The following is a 12905-nucleotide window of genomic DNA, read 5'->3' as shown; positions in this document are numbered from 1 at the left end:
ATGGGGATACTTCTGCTAGCACTTCTCCTCAAGATAAGTATCCTTCCCACAAGTGGGCACTTGGTCTTCTTCTTCTTCTCATCCTTCTTGTCCTCCTGCTTATTTTCCTTGGCCTTCTCCTTCCTATTTTTCCCTCCACTTGTGCCTACAATAAATGCCTTGGTGGAGCCAAAACCACTGGCCTCAACCTCTCTTGAGTCACTCATCATACTCCAAGACAAGCAGTGAAAGCTCCTCCCATAAGAGTGTTTCGCAAGTTCTCAATGTAATAAGGCTGGTGTAGAAGACATCGAACCGAAGAGATGGCAACTGAGTCAAAAGGATCATAGACATGTCTTCAGAGGATATCATCTAACCAAGAGAGGCAAGCTTACCCCTCATGTCCTCCATCTTAGTGATGTGCTCCTTCATGAAGGAGTCATCAATACTAAACATCCACTTCTTCTCAAGGGAAATCTTATGAATAAGCGTATTGTGCTAATATAAAGACGCAAGCTTCATCCACACTTCCGCTACGACCTTCAACCTACGAACATGCACAAGAACAAAACCTTGCAAACTCATAAAGAGAAAGGACATAGTTGAGCCAATCCCACAAGGCTACATGATTGATAGAAGTCCCATCTGCAAGCTCCTCCTTAGGATGGGGAATAGGAGCAGAAACAAGCTCCTAAAGATCGAAGGTGTCGAGTATGCACTACACCTCACACGACCACAACGAATAGTTTCAACCATCAAGTTTGTCTTCTTTGGGTAAGGAAGGAAGAACAAACACTTGAACTAAGGGTATCAAGGATGGCATCACTTCGAATATGCCTTTTGTGAGAGATGAATAGAAAGGGGATGGGTGCAAATGGGAGACTCCTCCCACTGACAATAGTCTTAATAATCACATTTCCGCTCAAAAGAGTATCTAGAAAGAATCTCCTCTTCTGAGTCATCAAAGCTTGTAAACTAGTAAGATAACTTCGATCCTACAATCACCCAAAATTTTGGTTTTGATAGAAACAGCCAAGAAGACAAAAAGCAATTAGCTACAATGGGTATAGATGTGCCACTTGCACACAAAATTATGTCGCCCAATACTAGAAGGTTGTCACTTGCCACCAGAAAGCTATCTCCCACACCAAGAAACTATTGCCACCACGCAAAAATTTGAATTTCAGCAAAACGTTGATAGAGAGGCCCCGCCTAATGCCTGAAAGCAATCACTTACATCTAATTGTTGTCGTTTGGCCTGCAAAAGATGTCATAATCCACCAAATAATGTCACCTATCTACCAAATGTCATCGCACAAAAACTCCAAAAAAGACTGCATTTGCAGAAAATGCAAGCTTGAAAACCTACATTTTGGGGACTGGGCTGCTCCTCAATGAAAGAACACCTATTACTCTGTGAAAAATCTCCAAATTGTATCCTCACCTAGGTGATGATACCATGTGAGAGTCTGCAACAAAAGAGAAACATGAACACGGAGAGAAACCCACAGAGAGAGAGAGAACAAAAGATGGAAGGAAGAATATTGCACTAACTAAAGAAGAATGCTGATACAAAGGGGATGGACTAATCAATCTCTGCATGCAAAACACAACATCAGTGAGGGCACCAAATCAAGCTAATGACAATGGCAACACCAAGCACGGAGTGTTAGAGTGTCCAAGTATGCACCTGCATATGACAAAATGAAGACTGGAGAGGGTGTGTCTACCAAGTGGGAAGGCTGGCTATATATAGCTAACAATGCCAAAAACTGGCCGACATGCACTTGTAGGTGCAAGAAATGCTGGCCGATCAGCATTTGATGCTAATCGCACTTTGAAAAATGCTAAAAAAAATAGGAGGTAGCCACAAAAAAAATCCCAGATGGCAAGGACAATGTCTACCAAGTAAAAGCAGACTAGGAAAAGCAAAGATTGACCTAGATATGCACACAGGAAGCCGACAACTAAAGAAAATGCACCTAAAACTGCCAGAGCTCCTAATCTCCATCAAACTCTAATAGGAGCTCACAACCACGAGATGATAGACTGACATGACTATCATAGGTAGGCTAATAGAAAATAGCATGGAGTGCAAATCATTTCCTTCTCTACCACCATCATCTCCATCCTTCCCTATTTCATCTTTTCCACACACTTCTACACCTTCATTTACTCCTATGTCAAGTACGCATGCTACTACTTGTCAATCTTTTGAGTTTATTTCTTTCTTTCCATAAAATATCAATGATGCTCACGATGAAGGAACTCTTCATACCAAGTATTGATTCATAAGCCCTAAAGAGGATAGATTTTTCTTTCTGAACTCAAGAAAAGGTAAACAAAAATCGGTGAGTGCTCCTTCATCTTTTCCTTCAGCTTTTACATCTCATGGTCAATTTGATTTGGGTGATTCATCTTTTTCATCATTTGCATTTAATGAACAAAAGGAACCTAGCACATTTTCCACAGCTACACAAATGACAAATCCATTTAATGTTCTACCCATCCCAACCACTAGATCTACAACATCGTCCTTTTAGCCTCCATTGAGTGCACTTTACATGTCTTCACACATCACACTAGGGGTCCTTCACCTTTAGGCACACTTTTTAGGAATTCGTATTTTCCTCTGCCAAAGGTGGTGTCTCCATGATGGAGGTTAATTCTCCGATTCGCACACTTTCGAATTTTTCGTAGCCTTGGAATGCCACCCAGCCCTCACCGACGAGTGTGGATCAATGGATACCATAGTTTGCCTCCATGGCATTAGTGGGCCTTCTGGTTATTTTGTTGTGGCCCAACCAATTGTTGGACAAGGCTTACATGTCTCGATGTCTCCACCTCCACCGGCACTTGATGTAAACATTCATGTTCCAATGTTTGCACATCAATCGGCACCCATTAGACATTATCAGCCTATTTCTACCTACACATCTCCCCCTCCTACTTATTTCTCTCCACCACCTCTCCTTATTATTCCACTTATCCGACACTTCATGGTTCTTCCTTCTCATCAACCCAACATGCCTTTAATGATAAGACACATTTTAACATGTCGAACTTCACTACTTGGTCAAAACTAATGAGAGATATCCTTGACTCTCAAAACCTATGGAATCTTGTGCACGGGTTGGAACCCCAATCCAATCCCACACTTGTTGCATATGAGGTTGTCCGCTCATGAAAGGCTAGGAATGCCTCCATTATTGTCGAGCTAATGCAAGCTCTATTACTTGAATTTGATTCCCAACTTCCGCATTTCGACTTAGTATCCAAGCATTGGGCACGCTTGAATGATCGCTATGTTGGTCAGCATAGGATCCATTGCATCAATTTGGATCATGAGCTCCGAAACTTTAAAATCATTGACCAGGATGACTTCAAAGTCAAGTTGACTAAGTATTATTGCCTTCTCACCAAGATCTCTACTACAAGAGCTCCCAAGTCCTCGGACGATCAAGTCACATTGTTTCTAAACAAGCTGCCAAGGAAATACTCTCATTTTCTACACTTTATGATCTCACAACCCACTATCCCCACTTTACAAGAGTTTTGAGTGTTAGCTATTGCATTATGTTTTATTGTTTGATCAACTTCATAGTTTGACCTCTACAGATGCAGCTCTCGTGGCTTCTTCTCAAAAGAGGCAACAAGGGAAGGGTTAACAAAATCAAAATTCCAATAAAATCAAAAACAAACCCAAAATCAAAATCAAAAGCAAATTAGTGAGGCCCAAGGAAACTCCCAAACATCTCTAAAACCCAAGTGGCAGAATGTACCAAAGAAAAATCTATATTGTCAACATTGTCAGAAGGCTGGCCACTTTGACAACAATTGTCGATCAAAGGCAAGATGTACAACACCAAAAGCTAAGAATCAAGCCCCCGTCCCTCAATCAATCAACCCCTAGTAGGGGAGACATGGTAGTGGCAACCCTCAATAAGGGCATGGATGAGACAACGCTGCCACCAGTCAACCATCACAGTCAACAACATTCTTAACACCAAAGGGCTTGTCTCACTGGTCTGCAATGGCCCACATCATCTCCATAGAGATATTTGAGGATACAAGTCTCGTCCATATCTGCAAGTTGCCTCCTAATGAGGTAACTATAGAGACCCACTCATTACAACCAAGTGCTTCAGCTACTCCTTGGGATTATGGACAGTGGAGCTACCCATCATATAATCCCCATCGAGAACATTTGTATTTCCCAAGCCCCTGCAGTTGGGCACATCCGAGTTGGGAACAACTCCTTGGTTACGATTTAGGCTCACAATCGCATCAATTTTGCCACTAACCAAGGCCCAAATCACACTATGATGGATAATATATATTATGTCCCCTAGCTAGGGGTGAACTTGTTATCCGTCCAGTAGCTTTGCCAGTTGGGTCGAGCAATCTTCTTTATAGCAACCACAATCAAGGTTCTTAACTCTCAAACTAGTTTAGTGATTACTCGTGGTGAGAGACAGCCTAGTGGCTTGAACCACATGATACAGTTTCTTTTCAAGCCAACAACCAAGGGCGCTGCATTCCACCGCTTCCAAGCTTTTGTCACTGTGGGAGCCTACGAGCTCTAAGTGTCTTTGGCATTTTCACTTAGGACTGTTAGCAGATCTGTCAACTCATGTGTGAGTCTAAGCTACAGCGGCTTGGGCACATTATTTAGGCTATTTAGGCATTTTTTATTGTGTCATTTTATGGTCATATTGGGCATATATTGCTTGCCAACCTGACATATTTTATGGCATTATTCATGCCTATTTATTATGGGCTCCTCCTCCTCAGTTGATCAGTTCACCACCTGGAGGTCCCGTGAAGAGAGAAGCCGATGCAAGTGCCCATGCAGCCAATGACTCACAGTTGTATGCGACAGTTTCGTGTCTAATATATGGATTCCATTTCCCGAGCATACATCTAAGTTCTCATCTATATAGTGTTCTTTCTTTTCCTTTCTCTCTTGTCTTGTGTTTCAACAGTTTATTACAGCTTATGTTTACGCTTCCATTGCTGCATCACTTCTGACATGGTATCAGATTTCACGATTTGTGCTCTTGTTGTGTTTTCTTGCTGAATTCAGGACTGTTTTCACCCTTGCTGATCAGGTGACTACTACTCCATACAAGCAACCTGTTTTACTTGCGTTTTCCGCAAATTTGCCATTGCTTGCTGTCTACAACCCCTCTGCTGCCTACATTTTCAGTTTTCAGGCTGCTGCGACAGTTTTTCAACCTATTTGTAGCAATATTCAGCCTGCGTTTTGGTGTTTCTGACTCATTCTTGGCTAGGCGACTCTACCTTTAGGCCGTTTTTACTGTTTTTGGCAAGATTTTGACTGATTTTTTAATTTTTTTGCAGCAACTTTGCCTTCTTTTGGTCAGATTTTGGGTCTTGATTTTTGCAGTCTATGCTCATGTTTTGGCTGTATTCCCTCTCCAAATACCTTCTTTTCTCTACTTCTCTTCTAAATCCTCTACAAATGGCTCCTCCGTGCACATCCACTGATGACAAGCTCCATGGACCTGATTATTACACGTGGAGTGCAGTGATGAAGGCCTGGTTTATCCAAAAGCGGTTATGGTACGTGGTTGGCGAAGCTATTGCATGTCCTCAACAGCCTTCTCCTATTCTAGCTGATTTTGATGAAGACAACCATGAGGAAGCAATGCTTACATGGGATTCGAGTGATGCCCGTGCTTATTCGGCCTTACTTCAGTGTATTTCCAAAGAAGTCCTATTGGCGGTCACCTAATGCAGGACAGTTTAGCCATATGGTCGAAGTTGCAGTTGATATACCAGGCTCCTTCCACCATGAGGGCCGTTACTCTTTATGGCCAACTCCAGCAACTGAAGTTTGAAACCAAAGATCCGATCCGATCATTCCTACTTCGAGTTACCCAAATCTAGGACCAGCTTTGCACTATGCAGTATGCCCTGTCAGAGGCACATCTTGTTGGTACAGCACTCTACAAGCTTTCTTAGGAGTTTGATGGAGTGGCGAATGCTTTACAAGCACAGACATCTACGACTCCTGTTAGTTTTCTTCATATGCCCTCAATGCTGCTTGAGCATGTCGCGACTTTGCGACTACAAGGACAGCTTCCGTCACATTATGGAGGTTCAGGTGAGGCTCTTATAGCTTCAAAGAGGGGATCGAAGACGAAGAAGTCGAAGGCCCAATGTTACCACTGTGGCAAGAAGGGCCATTTGCGGAAGGATTGCAAAGAGTTAGCGGCTTCCAAGAAGAAAAAGGGGCAGAAGACGAAGCGGAATGTGGACTCCTCCAACGAGTCATCATCTGACTCAAATTCCAACTCAGACCCTCTAGCCAAGGTGAAGTCCAAGGCACAAAAGAGATCCTCTTGTTCGTATTGTGGGAAGGGCTTGGTAGCCCCTTCCTCAACTGCTTTCTAGTGGTGGTGGTGAGGTCATCCCTCACGACTCTCCACTGCCAGAGAGAGAGTATGAGAGAGTGGTGAGATGGAGCAGCCACGCCTCATCTATATTTCTATACAGATGCACAAGATCCAAAGAGGGACATCCCTGATGCATCGACCGAAGTCTAGCAGGTGCAAATCTTGGAGCTAGGATTGACCATCCAGGTTCATGATGGCTGGTTATTTAACACAGAGTGAGTGGCTTTTGTCTAGAGCTCACGTGAGGCAATATTTTGGTCATTTGACCAAAGAAGGAATCCATGGTCATTTATATGCTGTGGCATTGGTGATAGGATGGTCATGTGTGCTACATCAATGGCATTGTTGACAAACATTGAGAGCTGCTATGATCCTCTCTATCTTCAGGAGCTGGTACGATCGACATCAACATCAGATTCTCTCCGAGGCACCTTGGTGGTGGCTTGATCGCCTACTGCTTGGGTATCCATGGTATACTTGGTGGTTCTATGTTGTATGGTTCTGATTCATTCTCATTGTACCATTGTATTGAATCAAATCACCCATGATCTGAAGAGGATGTTAGCAGATATATCAGCTCATGTGTGAGTCTGAGCTGTAGCGGCTTGGGCACATTATTTAGGCTATTTATGCATTTTTTATTGTGTCATTTTATGGTCATATTGGGCATTAATTGCTGGCCAACCTGGCATATTTTATGGCATTATTCATGCCTATTTATTCTAGGCTCCTCCTCAGTTGGTCAGTTCACCACCCGGAGATCCCGTGGAGAGAGGAGCCGACGCCAGTGCCCACGTAGCCAGTGACTCACTATTGTATGCAGCAGTCTCTGTCAGAAGTGGAGCAGCGGTGGAAGCATAAACGTGTGCTGAAATAAACTACTGAAACACAAGACAAAAAGAGAAAAGAAAAGAACACGATACAGATGAGAACTCAGATGTATGCACGGGAAATGGAATCCATATATCTGAACACGAGACAGTCGCATACAACAGTGGGTCACTGGTTGCGTGGGCACTGGCACTGGCTCCTCTCTCTACAGAGTCTGCAGATGGTGAAATGAAGTGACTGACTGAGGAGGAGCCACTGAGTATAAATAGGCTGAAAAAGTGGGGAGCAATAATGTTGGTCGGACAGCATTAAAGCTGGCCGACTGGTGCATAAAATGCTCCACTGGCATAAAATGCCACACCAGAAAAAAACCTAAAATACCTAATAAAAATGCCCAGCCCAGATCAAGCTCAAACTCACACATGAGCTGATAAATACTCTGCTAACAGTCTCGTGTCTGATATATGGATTCCATTTCCCAAGCATACATATGAGTTCTCATCTGTATTGTGTTCTTTCTTTTCCTTTCTCTCCTGTCTTGTGTTTCAGCAATTTATTACAGCTTATGTTAACACTTCCATTGTTGCACCACTTCTGACATGGACATCTCAGATACGACTCTCTTTATGAGTTGTCACATCGCCAAATGGTGGATGGCCTTCCCCGCTTAAAGCTATCACGGAATGTCTGTAAAGCTTATCAACTCGGAAAACAACAACATACCCCATTCCCTCAGCAATCTACACGTAGAGTTGAGTCCCCTCTTGGAATGATTCATGTTGTCTTTGTGGTCCGACACCCATCACCACCTTGAATGGCCCATTGTACTTCTTTTTTATTGTGGATAATCATTCTCATTACATGTGGGTGTACTTTCTCAAGCATAAGTCTGATGCCTTTACATATTTTTCTGCTTGGATACTGATGGTGCACAACCAAACTAGTCTTTGTGTAAGATGCATGAGTAGCAATGAGGCGAGTTCACCTCCTACTAGTTTTTTGAGTTTCTACAGCCGAATAGTGCATTGTTGTTAATAGTCGATTGCACAGTGCATTCTAAGCTGAATAGTTGGCAAGAGGCCCTTCAACACCCCCAATGGCAAGAAATCGTAGGAAAGGAGCTAGAGAGTATTTACAGAAATGAGAGTTGGACCTTGGTGGATCATCCGAGCCACAAGAAAGTCGTCTGGACCAAGTGGATTTTTATAACTAAGCTAACAACTTATGGGACTTTAGACAAGTACAAGACTTGCCTTGTGGTGCAAGGATTTTGATAGAAGCAAGATATTGACTATGAGGAGATCTTTGCTCCTACTACGTGGTTGACATCCTTTCGTCTGTTGGTTGCACTAACCGCTTACCATAGCTGGCCGATCTATTAGATGGACGTCAGAAGTGCCTTTTTGAACAATTATCTGAAGAAGGAAGTCTATGTGGCCGAGCCTCCCGGATTTTCTTTTACTAATCGAAAAGATAAGGTCTATCGCTTATCAAAAGCTCTTTACGGCCTAAAGCAAGCACCGCAATCTTGGTTCCAAAGAAATGGATGATTTCCTTGAAACTCAAGATACTATTCTATCCCCTATGACTTGAACTTATATGTCCACGCTACTTTAGAAAAGGTCAACTATATCGTATTGTACGTAGATGATTTACTTATCACTAGCTTAGATTCTACTGCCATAGCAAGAAAATTAAGGCCTAGCTTTGCTCTACTTTTGAGATAACATACCTTAGTTTGTTGTCTTACTTTTTTAGGATGGAGATAGTTCAATCTAGAAGTAGTATTTTTATGTCACAACACAAGTATGCTCTTCAGTTAGCGGACCAGTATTGCACGGATCAGATATGGCCTGTGGCCTCACCTCTCGATCCCACTGTCCATCTTTCTAAGGATACCCTCGATTAGCCCTTTGACAAATACACCTATAGATCTGTGGTAGGAAAGCTTCTTTGAATGACTGACACTAGGCCAAATTTAGCTTACCTAATTAGTTTGCTTAGTCAATATTTCCCGTTACCTAGGATGTTACATTGGATTACATGTCTTCGTGTTTTGAGACATTTGACATATACCTATTCTTATGGCTTAACTTATGGATCTGATTTATGTTTGCAGGGGTACACCGGACTCTAGCTGGGCAAGAGATCCTAACACCTAACATTCCCATGGTGGCTACCACTTTACCTTGGGCATGGCACCCATCTCTTGGACCAACCATAAGCAAGAGATGATGGCAACTTTCACGGCCGAGGCCAAGTATTGGGCTCTTTTTTATGGTATCACAAAGGCTATCTATTTGAGGAGCTTACTAGCAACACATCAGTTTCCATGCAACTCTCCTATCATTATCTACTACGACAACCAAAGTACCATTGCTCTTTGTGGACAATCCAATCATTACACTACAAACACAGCATGTGAGGGTCCACTTCCACTTCACCAAAGAGCAGGTTGAGCCAGACACTATACGCCTAGAGTTTGTGCCTTCATTCAACAATTTTGTAGGCATAGTCACCAAGGTGGTCAATCAACCAATATTACAATATATTCTACCAAAAATCAGCTTGGGTATATTATCCCTACTTCTTCAAATTGACGAGGAAAGGATACTTCCCTCACTTTCCCTTCCAATTTGAAATAGGGCGGCTTTTTTCTCTTGGTAACAATGGAATATTGTTTAGATTTTCTTTTTTAGACGTTATACTTTGTGTCCTCATCCGCATCATCAAGATGACATGATTGTAAAAAAGACACTTGGACAAGTGAACAATTTCCATGCAAGGGCACTGTCTAAGTGGCACCGTTGCATAATATTTTCATGAGCATAATCACACCTGCACTACCTCTTGCATCACTCCAAAGCCTTCTTTTCTGTAAACATGCATCTGTGCACATTTATCCCTTTTCGGTCTTTCTGAGTGGTCGACTCTAGATCCACCATATTTACAACATTGCACATGGCAATCCCCAAGATAGTCTCTCTTGCTTGCTTAGCCTCGCTAGCTCACTTTCCACACATCTTTTTCACCTCTCCACATACTCAACATATTTGCTTCACACAACACTAGCCTCTTTCTTCGTCATCAATATCCAATAATAGGGATACCTTGCTTATTCTGTGAAAGCCTTTCGGTCTAACTACTAGTCTCCTATCTGTTACTTAATCAACCACCACCTCGACTTTTTCCACCAAAACCTATCACCCAAAAAAAGGGGAAAAAAAAAGGGGGAGGAACAAACAAACAAACACAGTTCATTGTGGTTCCATTCGCATTTGCAAGACTTTGCAGGCCACTGGGCAACCAATATGCACCCTTTGTCCAATGCCCTAGCCTCTCTAAGATACCCACTTGGACTCCCTTGGAAAGATAACCATCACCTATATAGTCTTGGTAGGCCACTTGGCAACCACCATGCACCCTTTGTCCAATGCCTTGGCTACTTTGGGATGAGGCGTCTTGGGGTAAAATCATATAAGAATAAAAACACTCAAAACTTTTAATTGGCCTTCCTTTCTAGCTTAGTTTTAGAGCTTGAGAGCGGGTGTTGAGCTGATATAACAATTACATACTGAATTAGCAACTTAAACAGCCCCAAAAATGCTTACTTAATAAAAACCCCAAAATGGTATGTGGCTTGAGAGTCTTAAAACGGTCCACAATACAAGGTCCCAAAACTTTTTGTAAATAGATAGGCTGCCCCGCACTCAGCCCAAATCTCGTTTTTACAGATTTTGAGCCCTCTGGATTTATTGCCCATACCCCATTCACAAAGAACATCTTGGCTGAAGCTCCCCATTCTTGTCTATATCCATCAAGTGCTCATTTCCAACCTCCATTGCGCAATCTACATTGATTTTTGCTACGTTTGTTCAGATCACCATATCATCATACCTACATTTTTACTATCGTCAACCTGCCATGTCATCATACCTGCGTTTTTGCTATCATTAGCCTGCCACATCATCATTAGCTTGTTGCGTTTGCAGTTTTCTCTCTCCTCTACCTGTCCAACACTAATTCGACACTACACACTAGTACGTTTCAAGATCCATTGGAAGCATGACACACTCTCTCGCTGAGCACTATTGCCTCAATCCTCAAGACACAAAAGTTTGAGGTATAGTTTTCATTCCTACACAGTTTGTTTGCTGCATGAGCATTGTATATTTAGCATTCAATCATTGATTCAAATTTCCACTGTATTCATTGTCTCTGAGTATCCTAACCCTAACTCTCTTCTTTTGAGTATATACTTTGTCGTATGCTTTCATTTATGTTTTTGCATTAGGGTATTTTTTCATGTTGATCTTATTCAGCATAGCATTTTCCTCCAATAACTTTGAAGCCTTAACATTATCTCCTTCAATGAGTCCCAAAAACCTTTACCCATAAGAAAATCAGTCAATCAAAACTTCCAAGCATGGAAGTTGTGCTTGTCAAGCTTGTCGTTGACGATCTGATTAAATTCCTCAATTATTGTGCAGCAAAACCCACAATTCTATCTTTATCAACAACTTATTGATTCAGGTAAACTATCACCCATATTAATCTTAGCACATAAGCATACCCTTGGCAACACCTGTAATGTCTCACAATATCCAAATACGGTCTACCACACCCAATACATGCAACCTATTTGCAAAATGACAAGGTTTGTATAGTTCATGAAGCTTACCAGATTCACATACAAACAGCTTCAAACTCCCAAACAAGAGCCAAAATGTACTGAGAATGCAAATCCAACCACACAAGCATAGACTGAGGTCTAGAGCACTTTGTTAAGCACTTCAAGCTCTCAAAGATGGCTCGTCAATTAGAGATCGTATGAAAGAGATCTCCACATGTGTACTCCATAATAGGATTTCCTTATAGACTCTTGTGCTTGTGGCTCACAACTCCTTGAACACCACTCTAATACCATGAAAAGATGAAGAGAGAGAGAGAGAGAGAGAGAGAGAGAGAGAGAGAAGGAGAGCTTGAGCTCTTGCAAGACACAAACCACACAATGAGAATGCACATAAGATAGGAAGCTAAAACCCTAGGCTTTTCTTCTTCTTCTTCTTCTTCTTTACTATATGAGTCTACCACACAAAGATAAGAGAGAGTATAACATATATAATATACAAGCAGTCCATAGTGTAAAGATGCTAAGTAGAAAAATGACTAGATAGATATCCTATAACTCATGTAGGTGGACTAATTCATATCCAATTGTTAAGTATCACTACAATGATGTGCCAATGCACATACCAACCACATCAAGGATATGAATGCTTACATGCCACTTGATAGTGGCATAGATATCGTATTTACTAGTTGTATTACTTTATGTCCAAGTAGTGAGTATTTTCTCATAAAAGTTATTGTTTTTTATTTCAATGGAGGTAGAATTTCTATGCTAACATTTAGGACCACAAGGTTCTTTTCTTATTTCTTAAAGAACATAATCATGAGCCTTCATTGAATTGCAATAATCACAAAAAAAGAAGACAAGCTTTGCAACAAATAAAATATTTTTCTTGATTTCAAAAAGCATTCTCAAAAGCTAAAAAGATATGCCCCTTGTTCACCATTGACATACATACCGATACCCAAGTCTGGATGTAGATACTTCATGAATCGGCGAGCATCATCACGATCCTTTCACCACAAAAGAAATAGAAGCTC

General features: G+C 41.7%; 1 protein-coding gene across 2 annotated transcripts in view; it reads right to left on the bottom strand.

The window, feature by feature from the left end:
• The window catches only part of LOC148008263 (CDP-diacylglycerol--serine O-phosphatidyltransferase 2-like), a 104442-nt gene extending 91569 nt beyond the window's left edge, over positions 1-12873 (bottom strand). Inside the window, exon 1 of one of the 2 annotated variants that reach the window (XM_087674352.1) lies at positions 12824-12873. In XM_087674352.1, the coding sequence (XP_087530478.1) occupies positions 12824-12854 (31 nt within the window). In that variant the 5' untranslated portion in view covers positions 12855-12873. The remainder of the gene's footprint in view (positions 1-12823) is intronic. The other variant, XM_087674353.1, reaches the window with a different exon arrangement.
• Positions 12874-12905: the final 32 nt, after the last annotated feature.

This window comes from Lygodium microphyllum, unplaced genomic scaffold, assembly GCF_053477565.2.
Source record: "Lygodium microphyllum isolate KBCC unplaced genomic scaffold, Lygodium_microphyllum_v1.1.10 scaffold_220, whole genome shotgun sequence".
Classification (NCBI taxonomy): Eukaryota; Viridiplantae; Streptophyta; class Polypodiopsida; order Schizaeales; family Lygodiaceae; genus Lygodium; species Lygodium microphyllum.
The sequence above is the reverse complement of the archived record's forward strand: the minus strand, read 5'-3'. Positions and strand labels throughout refer to the sequence as shown.